The sequence below is a fragment of the Pygocentrus nattereri genome, chromosome 2 (assembly GCF_015220715.1).
Source record: "Pygocentrus nattereri isolate fPygNat1 chromosome 2, fPygNat1.pri, whole genome shotgun sequence".
NCBI classification, from domain to species: domain Eukaryota; kingdom Metazoa; phylum Chordata; class Actinopteri; order Characiformes; family Serrasalmidae; genus Pygocentrus; species Pygocentrus nattereri.
In genome coordinates, this window is record NC_051212.1 from 32,464,654 (window position 1) to 32,481,568 (window position 16,915).

The following is a 16,915-nucleotide window of genomic DNA, read 5'->3' on the forward strand; positions in this document are numbered from 1 at the left end:
ACAAGCAGCAGCTGATGAATCTTCTAATCTACCTGTTCCAATGCCTCGTGTGAAGAAGCGTCTAAGTGGCTCGTTCCCAGACAGCACTGCATCTCCCAATGAGGAATCATGTGACCAACAAGAGACTTCAAGTAAGAATGTTACTGAACCAATTGTTCGCCTTCGGAGCAAGAAGAAAACAGAAGCAGAAGCCACAGGCCATCATGGAAGTTCTGTAGATTATACTGCTTCATCCAGTGAGACAGAGGTACACTATTAGCATTTTACACTGTATTTATGTATTTAGTACATTTTTAGTACATCCGTCTTGAAAATTACCCATTGACCTTCTGTCTTCTGTAATACCAGACAGTAAGCCTTGTGGATTCTAGCCAGTCTCTTCTAGAGTGGTGCCAGAAGGTCACACAAGGTTATAAAGGGGTAAAGATCACTAACTTCAGCACTTCATGGCGGAATGGACTTGCTTTCTGTGCCATCCTACATCATTTCCAGCCTGATAAAGTGTAGGTACTTCAATAGATGAGAAATAAACATGTTTAATGTAACAACAAGTAGAAGTGTGAGTATATAATCTTCTGACTGGTCCAACAAGCATGTATGTGTATCGTCTTTCCTTTCATCTAGGAATTATGAAATGCTAGATCCTTATGACATCAAGCGGAACAACAAAAAGGTGATATTACATGTTTTTACTTTTTGTTCATTTTGCCCATTGTAGCAGTCATGCTCATTTTTTCAGGTAAAAATCAGTTCTTTTTGAAAAGATCTAAACCTGAGTTGATGAAATGAATGTAGATAACCAGTTATTTAATTAGTTATTAATACCACAAAATTCATCAATTCTTAGACTTTAGACTTTTTAGCATTATCACTGCATTATATTTCAAGTATTGGTGACCAGGAAAAAATGAACAGCTGTTTGTGATGATTCTTACAAGTACAATCTTGCAATCTTTATGTACTGAATGCTTTTGGTTCACTAACGTGATTGGCCAGAAACCTGGTATGGAGAACATTATGTTAACCCATAGTTAGCCCAGTAAAACAGGAAGTTGTCTTCTTTCAGTTAAACTTTCTATTAGCCTTGGCAAAATACATAAATTCTGTTGTTTTCATCATTGTTGACTGGATTTTGGCCCTTTTTGGAGGTGTCTTAGCTCAAAAACTATTAACTTATTACAAGTTCAATGAACTCAAAATTTTATTGCAACGTTTACTTACTATTTGCTAATTTTTTAAAATAAGACACCAACATTTCTACGGTTTTCTCAGTAAAATAAGAACATGTCAACAAATTAAGCCAGTGAGACGTCTTACTATTTTCCTCAAACATAGCAACTTTCATTTACTAAATTTTAAATGTGAAATGCCTCTGCTCCCCTTACCTGAATGCAAAATTCTGCTGTCGCACTAAGAATGTTTATTATTAACATAAGCCTTCTATTGATGATTTTAATATAAATTTAGTCAAATTTCTTAGGTTAGTAGAGTAAAGCTTCAATCTGCTCTGTGGCCAGGAGACATGCTATCCATTTTGAAGCAAGAAAAGTATTAAATAATGTGCACCCTTCAAGTAAAAAACAACCTAAATCTAGATCTTTTTCTTTTTTACAATAATATTCAGGGTATCATGTTGATAACCATTTTTATGATTATGAATACTGACACAACTTTCTTTTCTAATTCCTGCTACACTGATTTCTCACAGGCTTTTGATGGCTTTGCTGCGCTGGGCATCTCCAGACTAATGGAGCCCTCTGACATGGTGATGCTGGCTGTGCCTGACCGCCTCATTGTTATGACTTACCTCAACCAGATCCGAACACACTTCACTGGCCAGGAGCTTAGTGTGGTACAGATAGAAAAAAACAGCAGTGAGTCGAGCTATGTGGTTGGCGAGAAGATACAGGAAGCAGACCCTGAGGCTGCTGCTCGCTATTGTGCTGAGAGGCTCCAAAGCAGCTATGTTTCTCAAGAGACCAATGGGAATGTCTCTGACAAAGGGGTAAAAGGGGACACAGATAGCAGTAGGACTAGTGTACCACCACCTCGAGCTAAGCGGACTCAAGGGATGAGTCAGGCTGGAGGCACTGAAGGTGCCCAAGTGCCGGTGGCCCCACCAAGGACTCACTCTTCCTCTACCAAGGGTTTTGCTCATGTCAGGGATGCAGATTTGGTAAAGAAGCGTCGATCCCAACTGAGAGGGGAGTCTTTTGATGAGGCTGAACTGGCAGACAAGCAAACAGCAGCAGAGGTATTGTGGTTAAAAATTCCACATAAAATACTCACATGGCTTTTCAGAAGTCAAGATCAAAATAGAGAAATGGCTTCAGTGGTGCCTAGACCATGTCCTGTACATTTTCTGAGCAAGGGAAAATTGAAACACACTGTATTACTGATAAATGCCAAAAAGTCTCCTAATGTAATTGGAACATTAAACTGTTTAACTTGTAGTAAACTCACTACACTATATAGTTGCTGTTCAAAAGACATCCCCAAAATGGTAACTATACAAGAGAAGGCAGAAAATTTCATAACCTTTAATGTAAGTTAATGTAAAGATATTTTATTCTAAATAATTTTGGAGTATTTCTGTTGATCTATTTATCATAACGTTTTCATCACATGTAAATGGAAGCTTTTGATATGGATTATAATATAATTTCTTTTTAAAAAGCAAAAATTAGTAAAAATCAATATCATACATAACACGATGTTAATTACCTCCTGTATGGTATAAAAAAATGTCATATCAGTGCATCCCTAAAAAAATGAAACAACTGTGCTGTGTTCATGGTCATGTTTTCATTTGTTCTGTAGCAATCTAAGCCCTCGCTTCCTCTTAATAGATAGATTTTTAGAACAAAAATTGTGGGCACTAATGAGTCCTTGGTGATCTCCTTAGACAACAAACAGTCCAGCAAACTCTGACACACTTCTTCCTTTGTCACCTTGACTCAAACTCTGTATATTCATGAATTATAAGAACATTTTGAGGACATTTGCCTCTAGCAAGCTCTCTACTAACCTCGTACAGCTGGCCTGTCCAAGTCAAAGTTGGGTTACTTTTATTGCTCCTGCAATGAAGTGGTTTGTGTAAGACAAAACCAAAGATGATAGAGTTAAAGAGTTAATTTTACAAATTTCAGTTTTTCTTTAAAAATGTGAAATTTAGTTTTGAAAAATGTCTAGTAGGACACTTTTTTACTTTGCAGCTAACTCATTTGTTGTTTTGCACACAGAGTGCATCAGGTCGTGCAGACAGTGGAGAAGCAAAAGGACGACCAGGATCCCGTAAGCATACACTTAGATCACATCCCTTACATCACAATTCATTGTGCTCTGCAGTCTCAGGTCCTTTGTCAGATGGTAGTGATATTGATCAGATCCTGATCTTGTGACTAATGTTTATTGCATGTGACATGACAAATCACAGTGACGTGAACATTACATAGAATTTATAGTATATCCATTATATGTAGTTGAGAGTCTCATAGGTGAAATTACAAATACCTAAGAATGATAATCTACATATAAAATGTCAGACCTTGATAAAGTCTAAGGCTTCTTTACATAACAGGTTGTTATGTAATTCTTTTGGGCAGATCCTATAAAGAAGCACGGGAATTTACTGCTTTCCTGATAGAAAAACCTAACATAACATAATCCACAATCACCAGTTATCCTTTAGGAAATTACTGTACTGTGAATGGTGGTACAGTTGTTATTGCAAAATTTGGTGACTTGTAGTGTATGTTGTCCTTTGGGTCTTTTATCATTTGTCTACATGTGTGTGTGTGTTTGTTTTTAGCTGAAAATGTAGAGGCTGGTGAAGAAAGAACAACAGGAGATTGCCAGGTCAGTTTGGCAGCTTCTCCAAGTCATATTTCTGTTTAAGATAAACAGATATTGTAAAGGATTAATAAAACAAGCTGTTATGCCTGTCACACATCCCACCTAGGCAAGGCAGTTTTATTTATACAGCACCATAAACACCACAAGTTTCTTCATAGAGAAATAAAAGAAGCAAAACAAAGGGTGTGAAAGAAGATGATAAAACAATAAGCTTGAAATTAGATATAATTGAATACAGCATCATCACAGAAGAGGGAATGTTTTAACTGAAGCCCTGTCTAGTTAGATTTGCAGCTTCAATTTAAAAACAGCCGAGGTGTAAAGCCAAGGATAATTTGGCAGATCATTCTGTGATTTTGACACTCAATAAACACATGGCCTTGCACCTGATTTTGTGACTCTTGATATAAGTAAAGTTTCCAGGTGTAACACCGGGGAGCGAGGAGGCGGACGCACGTGCTGAGATAAGCGACTTTTATTATGGGCAAATCCAGGGTCATGGTCAAAAAATGGTCCAGGTTCAAACAGCCGATACGGAGAGCAGGAGGGACAGACATGACAAAGTGAACACAGAACCTCAAACAAGAACCAAACACCACGAGAATACAATACACCAAACACGATCAAACATCCAATCAAAAACAAACAAAGCCCAGCGAATACAAAGGGCAAACACAGGGCTTATAAAACACAGAGATAACGAGGGACAGGCGGAAAACAGGTGGCGACAATCAGAGATGGGGTCACAAAACAAGGGGCCGGACTAGGAAACCAAAACAAAGAAAACACGTGGAAGATCAAAACAAAGGGGCACGTGGACAATCAAAAAGTAAACAGAAAAAGCACATGGAGTAGTGGGAGGAGATAACCGTGACACCAGTATCCTACACTGTTAAGAAATGAAAGGGAATTACAAATTGCAACTATAACAAATAACAACTTTTTACTGTTAATAAATACATTAAGCAGTAGACATTGTAAGTTTAAGCTTCCATTTTAACTAATGTTTATTGACAAAGTTTCTTATTCTTTGTTCTGTGTTTGTATGTCATGGGTGGTGTGTCTGTGTGTGTGAAGGATGTCAGTCAGTATGTCCTTAGTGAGATGCAGGCTCTAGAGACAGAGCAGAGGCAGATAGACCGCAGGGCTGGAACTGTGGAGAGAAAACTACGAAGACTTATGGAGTCTGGTATGTCAACTGTATGTACATATGAGCAAGAGACAGAAAGATGAGTGGAAAGAAGAAAAAAGTGAATGTGGTGTTTGTTTTAAAGTACACTAAAGAAACAAATAAAATAAACTATAAAACACTTCCAGATCTTTCTTTGCTCAGTTCCTCAGCTAAACTGTTTCTGTAAGCCATATATGATTTTCTATCGTCAGGCTGACCACCTACAACAGCCAAGCTTTGAATATTGCTCGTCATTCTGTCATAGTAATGGAGTTACTGTTTCTTCTAGGAACTGATCGTGTGGAGGAAGAGACATTAATTCAGGAGTGGTTCACACTGGTTAACAAGAAGAATGCTCTAATCAGGAGGCAGGATCATCTCCAGTTACTGTGAGAATTGTTTGTGGTTAAATGTTTTACATGATTCTTGTATGCTAGCTCTGTGTACCTCCATAGGTAAAAAAGAAAAATGAAGAAATGTTAGGTGTGACCACAATCAGACAGTAGATGATAAAGATCAGAGCTGTAGATGAGTCTAAAATGACTCATACATTTGCATAGCTTCAAGAATAAAGTTGAAAGTGAAAATGAATATTCATATTTCAATTGTGATGATCACATAGCAGACTAGAAAAAAATATTATAACTAGATAAGATTACAGTATTCATGATTTAATTGCTTGTTAATAAATTGCTTGAAATCTAAATATTTAGTTTATAACATTTATATATACATTATGTACTTTATTGTAAATAAAATGAAAATTCTTACTATGTATTTCACACTTTTGAACAATCCGTTACATTACAACACAAGATTGGTTTAATTCTGGCTCCTTATTTTCCTACTCTTTCCAACTCTGACAGGCAAGAGGAGCAGGATTTGGAGAGGAAGTTTGAATTGTTAAAGAAAGAGCTCAGAGACCTCATGGCTGTAGAGGGTAAGACAATAGATCATAAACAAGCAGGTGACAATAAGCATGGAAAATTTGCATTGAATTTCTCCTGCATTTCTCCTGCATTTTAATTCTCCTACTAGAAATATGTATGTATGGATCATTATACTGAACTGGTTCAAAGAGTTTAAGAGTTGAAAAATTTTTGGACTTTTAACTGACTTGGACTAACTGACATTACCCTTTATCTTAATTGTGTTTATTTTATTAAAACAAATGAGTAAATATTCCCTTTTGTCATTAAAACAGAAAAATCGTTTTTTTGTGCTTTACTGTGGTAAATCATGTCAGCACTTTTGGTCTTGTCACTTGTTGGTCTTGATATCTTGGATGTTTTGCTACTATGTGCCAAAGGCATAACTAGCTGAGCCAGGGCCTGGGGATAGGAATCCACACCCCATTGCCTAAAAACATTGCTCGGAATAACCATCAGTCACCCTGGCAGTGGGCTTTCATTTTTAATACAACCCCAATTCCAATGAAGTTGGGACGTTGTGTAAAACGTAAATAAAAACAGAATACGATGATTTGCAAATCCTTTTCAACCTATATTCAATTGAATACACTACAAAGACAAGATATTTAATGTTCAAATGGATAAACTTTATTGTTTTTTTGCAAATATTCACTCATTTTGAATTTGATGCCTGCAACACATTCCAAAGAAGTTGGGACAGGGGCGTGTTTACCACTGTGTTACATCACCTTTCCTTTTAACAACACTCAATAAGCGTTTGGGAACTGAGGACACTAATTGTTGAAGCTTTGAAGGTGGAATTCCTTCCCATTCTTGCTTGATGTACAACTTCAGTTGCTCAACAGTCCGGGGTCTCTGTTGTCATATTTTGCGCTACATAATGTGCCACACATTTTCACTGGGAGACAGGTCTGGACTGCAGGCAGGCCAATCTAGTACCTGCACTTTTTTACTACGAAGCCACGCTGTTGTAACACGTGCAGAATGTGGCTTGGCATTGTCTTGCTGAAATAAGCAGGACGTCCCTGAAAGAGACGTTGTTTGGATGGCAGCATATGTTGCTCCAAAACCTGTATGTACCTTTCAGCATTAATGATGCCTTCACAGATGTGCAAGTTACCCATGCCATGGGCACTAACACACCCCCAGACCATCAGAGATGCTGGCTTTTGAACTTTGCGCTGATAACAATCCGGACAGTCCTTTTCCTCTTTGGCCTGGAGGACACGACGTCCATGATTTCCAAAAACAATTTGAAATGTGGACTCGTCAGACCACAGGACACTTTTCCACTTTGCGTCAGTCCATCTCAGATGAGCTCGGGCCCAAAGAAGCCGGTGGCGTTTCTGGGTGTTGTTGATATGTGGCTTTCGCGTTGCATGGCAGAGTTTTAACTTGCACTTGCAGATGGAGCGACGACCTGTGTTCATTGACAGTGGTTTTCTGAAGTGTTCCTGAGCCCATGTGGTAATATCCATTACAGAATGATGTCGGTTTTTAATGCAGTGCCGCCTGAGAGATCGAAGGTCACGGGCATGCAATGTTGGTTTTCTGCCTTGCTGCTTACTTGCAGAGATTTCTCCAGATTCTCTGAATCTTTTGATGATATTATGGACTGTAGATCATGAAATCCCTAAATTCCTTGCAATTGCACGTTGAGAAACATTGTTCTTAAACTGTTGGACTATTTGTTCGCGCAGTTCACAAAGTGGTGAACCTCGCCCCATCCTTGCTTGTGAACGACTGAGCCTTTCAGGGATGCTCCCTTTATACCCAATCATGACACTCACCTGTTTCCAATTAACCTGCTCACCTTTGGAATCTTCCAAACAGGTGTTTTTTGAGCATTCCTCAACTTTCCTAGTCTTTTGTTGCCCCTGTCCCAACTTCTTTGGAACGTGTTGCAGGCATTTATGTTTTACACAACGTCCCAACTTCATTGGAATTGGGGTTGTATTATACTTTTCTTTTCCTCCGTACCACACAGACAACTAGCTTTTAGTTTGTGTCCACTGAGCCCCAATGAACCCACTTGGAAGGCCTATATTGTAATGTATATTTTGAACATTCAGTTTTTGTCCAGGGACCCAGATATGATTAATCATATGTGTGGGTTTATGTACAAAAACTACCATAATTAATTTTTCTTTCATTTTCTATCCTGTCTATCTATTTCTTTTCCTCTTTTACCTGCAATTGTTCTAAACATAGTGGTCTTTTAGAATGAATTATAGTCATTACAATGTTTTGTGAGGCCATGCGCATCTCATACCAGAGCAACATGCCTATTGCTCCTTCATTCTGTTTTGTCTCCCTCATATTTTCTCTCTTTCTATTTTGCAGAATGGCAGAAGACACAGGCCCATAAAACCAGAGAGCAGTTGCTGCTGCAGGAATTGGTGTCTCTTGTAAATCAGAGAGATGAGCTGGTCCATGACATGGACGCCAAAGAGAGAGGGTGAATAATGTGTAACATTCTTAATATTCCTGTCTTCACTGTACGGTATTCATTACTAATAAGAGACAAACATGATTCAGTATGCTGTGATTGCTGTGAGAGGTCAATGTCTTCATTTTACATTTTATATGATGTACACTATCATTTAGAAGTTTCACAATCACTTGTCATATTAATAGTTGTTGCTTAGTTGTTTATTCAGTGATTTATACAGATAAAACTAATGTAGATCAAAAAAAATTATAAGCTGGACAAGCTGGAATGTATTTTAAATCCTACAATTATCCATTTACAGTAATTTCTTGAATTTCACTATGATCACTGCTTTTCAAAGATGAGCTTTAGCACAGGGCCTAGGTCATACAGCGGTTTTCCAGGACAGGAAACCAAAGAAATTGAGTCCATGTGTTCAATGTCATATCCAGAGGATGGCTTCAAAAATTAGATGCATTGCTCCAGAGGTTGAAAAAGAGGGATGTCAGCCTGTCTGTGCTCCGAACATATGTTGCACAATGCATCAACTTGGTCTGCATGGCCGTCATCCCAGAAGGAAGCCACTTCTGAAACTGACGCACAAGAAAGCATGGAAACAGTTTGCTGAAGACAAGCAGTCCAAGAACATGGATTACTGGAACCATGTCCTGTGATCTGACGAGACCAAGATAAACTTGTTTGGCTCAGATGGTGTCCAGTATATGTGGTGGCACCCTGGCGAGAGTACCAAGACAACTGTCTCTTGTCTACAGTCCAGCATGGTGGTGGTAGCATCATGGTCTGGAGCTGTATGAGTGCTGCCGGCACTGGGGAGCTGCGGTTCACTGAGGAAAACATGAATCAGTATGCTGTGACATTCTGAAGCAGAGCATGATCCCCTCTCTTTGGAAACTGCGCCGCATGACAGTTTTCCAACACGATAACAACCCCAATCACACCTCCAAGGTGACAACTGCCTTGCTGAAGGTTAAAGGTGATGGACTGGCCAAGTATGTCTCCAGACTTAAACCCAATTGAGCACCTGCGGGGCATCCTCAAGCAGAAGGAGGAGGAGCGCAAGGTGTCTAACATCCACCAGCTCATGTAGGAGTTCTGGTGAATTCCATGCCCAAGAGGGTTAAGGCAGTGCTAGATAATAATGGTGGTCGCACAAAATATTGACACTTTCAGCACAATTTGGACATATTTACTGTGAGGTGTTCCCAGCTATTTAGACATTAATGGCTGTGTGTTTGAATTCTTTTCAGAGGACAGTAAATCTGCACTGCTATACAAGCAGTACACTGACTACTTTAAGTTATATCCAAGTTTCATTTCTATAATGTCGTCCCATGAAAAGATATAATAAAATATTTACAGAAATGTGAGGGGTGTACATAGCATTTGCAGTAAAAAATAATGTATACTGTATATATATGTAGCCAACACAGTCAGAATGTAAATAGTATTCAGGGGTTTAACACTTGACTTGTTTTGGCTTCTCTCTGTTTCTTCTGTTGTGCAGGGCACTGGAGGAAGATGAGCGGCTGGAGAGAGGTCTGGAACAGAGACGCAGAAAGTATAGTAGTCGAAAAGAGAAGTGCACGTTACAGTGAAGGACATATGGATGAATATATGACAAGAAATATAGACGAGAGTGAGAATGTTGAGGGTGATGTCAATTTGCACCTCTCTGTGCTGTGCCAAGTTTGCTTAGAACAAAGTGTTGAAGGGGAAAAGGCTGGATATTGACTTTCACTCTTCAAATAGGACTCCCTGAGGAAAAATGAGATGTAGAAATAGTATTGGAAGATTAATTTTTCAGAATATGTATTTTTTAAATAGGTAAGTTTGTACCTTTTTGAATATGCAAAGATTTTTTGTGGAATCTGTTGAAATGGGAACTTAGAAAGGTTCCGTTAAAATGTTTTTAAATGTTGAATATGCTTCTTTGTATTTTGTAGTTTAAATATTGCTACATTTTACTCAAACTACAGTATACTGCTGTGTCCTTGTAGTTTGTGTTGTATCCACTGGTTTGCTACAGACAAATGCCAAAGGACTGTTTGACAAGTAGATACCAGAAATTAATGCTTAAATATTGCAAATGGCCTTTAGAAAATTGGATTTTATTGGATAATGTTTAGTTTTTGTGAAGATCTTAGGTAAAATCTGAATGAATTGAACAAGTTTTACTTGCATTTTATACTAAAGATGTTCTGTTTTTTGATAAAAGACAGCTGTCTGTATATTCAGCCAGGAAAAACATGCAGATGGGTGGGAAATCTGTAGGCAGGAAACTGCATTTTAGAGACATGGGATACAGGTTATAAAGTGGAGTTTACATTCTCTTCAAACCAGATTAATACTTTAGTTGCATGGCCTTTGGTGTCTTGCTGTTGGAATTTCCTGGGTGTGCTCACTGATTGATCTCGGATATTACCAAAAGATGAAGAAAACCATCTCCAACTTGACTACAAAAACAGCAAATGAAACAGCTAATTTTTGACACTTTACCATGGGTCTTAAGACTGCCTTTGTTTCAGTAGTAGGTAGTAGCTCTATAGAACACATTGTATTTATTTATTTTAATACTGTTTTGAATTGTATGCACTTCTTAGGATGTGTGAATATAGAAATATGTTTAAAGCCCTCCATGATGAGTAAAAAAGTGACCTTTTAATTTTATTTCTTACACAGGTATGTTTTCAAAGATACCCAGCACTGCATGTTGCTTTACACAGCAACAGACATGGTGTGCTTAGTGGCAGAATAGTGGTGAGTTATGTTACCAGCAGAAACGTGCATTTCCTGAGAAACGTCTATAGCAGTATTATTTCTGGCATTCTTATTACTGGCAAACTACAAAAATAATGTAGTTTATGTATTATTTTGTGAATGTGTGGATGATTCTGGTACTTTTCCTTTAAGATGTGTTAGTCCTGTTTTTAGGGTTGGGGATCTTTAAATTGTCACCTTTTGTGGCTTATGTGTTAAATAGAGTCACTTGACTCAGCTGTTCACTGATGTTACTGCACTTAGAATTGCACTATTCAGAAATCTACTTTGGAAAATAAAAAATGGTTTTCATGGTATCTCAGGCAACCATGTCGTGTTCCATTGTTTCTTTGTCTGAGTTTGACATGTTTTATGTGTGACAAGTTTTTAAAGCCAACTCTAGGTCACTCATATTAACAGATAACAGATCAACTGTCAGAACATCCTTATCTGACCATAACAGGTGCATAAAATAGATTTCAACAATAAAATAATACAATCAATACACTGTTAAACGGTTAAAGGAAAACAACCTAGCAAGTTCTTCACCAGTGTTGGTACCACTCTTTTAAAAGTCAGTCCAATAGTCATTGTCACAAAGTGCCTCAGGGAAGTATGTTTTGCTTTATCTGGTTCAGAAGAATGTTTAGTCAGCAGAGAATTCCAGCTAAGTAAAACTGTCAACTCCCAGTAAGCATCATGGATAAAAATATAGAAGCTACTTCCTCTTAAATGCTAAGACACCATTCAGCACATTCTTGAGCCTTAGGCAAGCAAAAACCAAAATGTCACAGAGGAGGAAGTCCGATATCCTAGAGCTGAGGTCAATTGTGAAACCAAATGCACTCTGGTTAAATCACCCAGGAAACAGGCAGTCTTTACTCACTTTCGTGCTCCAGTATGCTGAATCAGCAGATGTGACAAATCAGCAGCATGCCTGAACCTTTTCCTGTAAATATGTGGAGCTACTTGCTGTAAATAAGGTTAAAATTACGTACTAGAAAGCTGATCTGCAACACATCAAGTGTGAGTGTTGCTTGCAAGTAATGGTGTTTTTTTTCCCCAGGAAAATGGTTTCATCAAACCAAAACTGCTGGAATGTGTAGACTACATTTTGATGTAAATTATGTATAAATTAAAGTCTGTTTAAGGACCTTAGTGCTCCTTGAACCTTGTCTTGAGAAAACTTATTCTGGTCATTAACTGAAGACACCTCAAGTCTAACATTTTCCTATTATCAGCTTACAATTAGTTAGCTTGATGATATCCAGCAAGTAAAGGAATCATTAGTTCGCATTCTCCTCCAAGCATGCTGAGCTGTCTGATGACTATGTGTTAATCGCAGTTTGGAAAAAGATGCAGTGACTGGTTTCATATAACTTACAAGAAGCATGTGCTAGTCTTCACCATACTGGTGGCATCATGATTAGGGGAGACCTAGCTAGTAGGTGGAATTGGACATGACTAAATTTGGAGAGAGAACTGGAAAAAAAAAATGAATTAAGAGTCTTAGATAGAAGTGCTTTATGTGTGTATGTATGTATATATATATATGTGTGTGTGTGCGTGTGTGCGCACGTGTGTGTGTGTGTGTGTGTGTGTGTGTGTGTGTGTGTGTGTGTGTGTGTGTGTGTGTGTGTGTGTGTGTGTGTGTGTGTAAAATAACACAATCAAAATCTTTCATTTCTTGGGAATGGTATTCAGGATTTTATGAGCTATACAAGAAAATATTTTTTCCACCAGCTGAGCTGCAAGTGATCCTCTGAATTTGTAAATAATCCTTCCTCCTCTGAGAGAAGTGGTCCGAATGGGCTACAGTGCTTAAGGCCATTAAGGGCTTTAAATGTCATAAGCAAAACCTCGTAGTCAGTGCAGAACGCATTAGAAGCATTATACAAATCTACAAACTCAGATTTTCTTTTGCAATGGTGGTAACAGGAACCAGGACCTGTGATGTCAACAAGTATAGCTAATTCATTTGCTATTCAAAATAACTAGTGATCCCACATATTTCAGAGTTTTATATGTAATGTTGAATGTTGTAAAACTGGGGTAAAGCTGAATAAAAAAATTAAAAAACTGCTCAAGCAACAGGAAGAAATTATGCGAACTTATTTTAAAAATACTAAAAAGATTGGGAAATTTAAATGTAATTTATTTCTTTGAACTTTTATTATTAGGCTCTCACAGTGCATAACAGAAGCTTCACACCATGGAATAGCACGATGGCTGCATGGACATATCACCTTTCTTGCATACTGGAACCTCAGAATCATTTCATTTGCAGTCAATTTGTAATATTTTAATTTGCAGGACTTAAGGTGTCTATAATCATTCCTGTTCTGTCATTTAGAGTACTGCAGTCGTAGTCTTTTGTTAGTCAAGTAATTGAAAAAGTAACTTTATTTCAGTACGTGATATTTTAGGATTGAGTCTATTCTTCCTAAAGTTCTTCTGTTTGTGTATAACTTCTATGATCTCTCATCCACTGGTTTTGTCTTTAAACTCATTTCTTTACGTGTGGAAAATGTGGAAGTTTTGTCTCATGACTATGAGTATTGGGAACTAGAAAAAAAAGAAGTGAAAGAAAAATGAACTAATATTGGAACCATTGGTTTAGTGCAAGCAACTATTTTCCTCAAAAGTGCAAAAGCCAGTGTTTCTTATGGGAGTCAATAAAACAATTGGAACTGAGAACTGAGTTGTGAACTGAGATTAAATAAGGTCCTATGTCTGAACCTAGAAAAAGGCAACTTCCTCAGATAAAATGTATTTACTGTGAAATAATATTCTAATAATAATATTCATTAAAAGATAAATACCTCTACATCATGAAAGATAAAGCTTTTCAGAATTTAAAAGATCTATACCATTGAGATATCATATCATTATTATATATACCATTAAACGATAAACATCAAACATGAGAAGATGCTAAAGTGATTCTTCACCAAAGTCACCACATCTAGCTAATGTACCTACAATTTAAAAATACTTGGAATTGGTCCTGAATGTTTTACAGGAGGTAAAACAAAAAGGTATTTTGTCATAAATTCAAAGACTTACAATAAGTATCAAAACATGTGGTCCATTGTATGTCTGTTATATTATATTATATTTAATCCCAAGACTGTACATGTAAACATGTTAAGGTCAAGAAGATAGGAAGAAGTTGGCTGTTGGAAGAAGTATTTTGAACACAGTAAGCATGGCATCTTCTTTGATATCTCTATGGGACCCCTCCAGTTCATTTAAGTACCAATTTTACAATATTTATATATCATATATTACACTGAAACCCAGACGTCCACAGCAGAATATACACAATGGAGTTTTGCTAGATTTACCTGCTGGACCTGGATCTTTACATCAATACAATAATTTATCATCTCTATATTCATCTCAGATTATGAAAAAGGAAAAAAGAAAGAGGAAAAAAATAAATCAATGTAAAAAAAAAAACAGTGTGAGTGTCCACAATGCATTAAGGAAGGTATCTGCAAGCACCAACAGAACATTTTAATGCCACTTCACACCGTTTAAAGCCAGTAATTCCATGAATTTAAAATTTTTTGTTTTATAAACCTACAACCTCCACGCATAAAATAATATGGTAGTGTTTGACAGAGATACCACTTTATAAGCAGCCTCTGCTGTGATAATGCTAATTTCTACTAGCACCCAATGTTTCAATGTTATGTTAGCATCAAATAGAAGTTTACAGTCATTTATCCACACTGGATTCATTACTACCTATGACAATTCTAGCTTTAAAATAGAAATTTAAAGCTTATGAAACACATTCAAATGATATATTTTCTCTGTATGCTGCAATTTTCAGTAAATTATTCAGTACAAATTTTAACTTGTAACTTAAATCTAAATATTATTTGATGAACTTGTTAGCCTGTTAACTATCTGCAACACTGCATATTAGCACATTCCATACAAGTTTGTATCAGTACTTAAACTGCTCCTAATTGTACAACTCCTTTATCAACAAAATTAAATATTTAGTTTTTACAGATAAAACTATCAAAAATAAAATGTTAGACAGCTAGCTGGAAATGGTTTACTTGCTACATGGCTAATCAGCTGTTTTAAATTTATATAACGTTCACTGGCTTACAGACTTAATTCTCAGTGATTTGGACTAATTTCTTATCCCTTCAACAAAATGTTCCATTTTACTTAGCAATAGCAGTAAAATATCACTTTCTAAATATCACTTTCTTACCCCCATAATTCAGTTGATTAATCCTCAACAATGGAAATCTTTTAGCATTTTTTTTAGGCTGGAGGTGCCTAGAATGTTCGAGGTTTGTCGGGACAGGGACTGCAATACTGTGCTGTGTTAAATCTGATTCAGTATCAGTTATTTTGTTTTTATAATATGCCATTATAATATTTAAGTGCCATTTATATTTTTAAGCTTTTGCAAGAAATTATTACAAAACAACTTCCAGAACCCACTGTAACTTAATTGGGGCCCAACTAGAGCCCATATCTGTAGCAGAACTGGGGCTCACAACTTTAATCTAAATGGGGCCCACATCTGTGATCTACCTGGGGCCCACAACATTAAATGAATTGGGCCACAAAAGTAATCCAAATGGGGCCCACATGCAGCCCATCAAAAAGCCCACTATAAGCCCATGCCCAGGTAAAACCCACAAAGCCCAATTAACATCCACATGAGGCCCACAGTGACATATTGGCTGGGAGCTTTGTAACATTTTCTTCAAGAGTTATTTCAGCTTGACAATATACATTTACCTCAGCTTTTACAATATACCTCATTATTTACATCAACTTTAACATATACTTAAACTTTTACCTCAGCTTTTACAATATACATTTACCTCAACTTTGTAATATACTTCAACATTTACCTCAGCTTTACAATATACTTAAATATTTACCTCAGCTTTAAAATATACTCTAACATTTGCCTCAGCTTTTATAATATACTTTACTTTTACCTAAACTTTAAAATATACTCAAACATATACCTCAACTTTACAATATTCTAAAACATTTACCTCAGCTTTACAATATACTTAAACATTTACCTCTGCCTTTACAATATACTTTACATTTATTTCAGCTTTACAATTTACTTCAGCTTTTACAATATACTTAAACATTTACCTCAGCTTTACAATATACTTTACATTTACCTCAACTTCACAATATACTGAAACATTTACCTCTGCTTTTACAATATACTTTACATTTATTTCAGATTTACAATTTACTTCAGCTTTTACAATATACTTAAACATTTACCTCAGCTTTACAATATACTTTACATTTACCTCAACTTTACAATATACGTCAACATTTACCTCAGCTTTACAACATATACGTCAACATTTTCCTCAGCTTTATTACTTTTCTTCAATATTTATCTCTGCTTTAAAATATACTTCAAATTTTACCTCAGTTTCACAACATGTACTTCAGTTCTTTAACGTCTATGAATATTTAGATTAGCTCTTCAACATTTTATTTAATATTTACATCAGCTCTTCAATTTACTTAAGCTTTACAACATGGCCTTCAAGAGGTATTCAAACTGCTTTAGCATTTGACCATTTTAAGGTGAAGACTACGTTTCTGGTGATTTCCACAGGAAGGTGAGATCACTAAGTGCTGGAGAGAATGTCATAACTGGATGACACGGAACGGGCTGACTGGGGGAAGGAGAGCGTTTTCCTCTGAAACGTCAATACGCTGTGAATGTGG

The 16,915-nt window shown here is 36.8% G+C and overlaps 1 protein-coding gene across 9 annotated transcripts in view; it reads left to right on the plus strand.

The window, feature by feature from the left end:
- ehbp1l1a (EH domain binding protein 1-like 1a) overlaps positions 1-11,494 on the plus strand; it is a 45,956-nt gene extending 34,462 nt beyond the window's left edge. For all 9 annotated transcript variants that reach the window (XM_017719964.2, XM_017719966.2, XM_017719967.2 and 6 more), the window contains 11 exons: positions 1-247; positions 349-503; positions 625-673; positions 1,709-2,254; positions 3,243-3,294; positions 3,812-3,858; positions 4,933-5,044; positions 5,316-5,415; positions 5,893-5,966; positions 8,302-8,416; positions 9,915-11,494. In XM_017719964.2, coding sequence (XP_017575453.1) covers positions 1-247; positions 349-503; positions 625-673; positions 1,709-2,254; positions 3,243-3,294; positions 3,812-3,858; positions 4,933-5,044; positions 5,316-5,415; positions 5,893-5,966; positions 8,302-8,416; positions 9,915-10,005 — 1,588 coding nt within the window. In that variant the 3' untranslated portion in view covers positions 10,006-11,494. The remainder of the gene's footprint in view (positions 248-348; positions 504-624; positions 674-1,708; positions 2,255-3,242; positions 3,295-3,811; positions 3,859-4,932; positions 5,045-5,315; positions 5,416-5,892; positions 5,967-8,301; positions 8,417-9,914) is intronic.
- Positions 11,495-16,915: the final 5,421 nt, after the last annotated feature.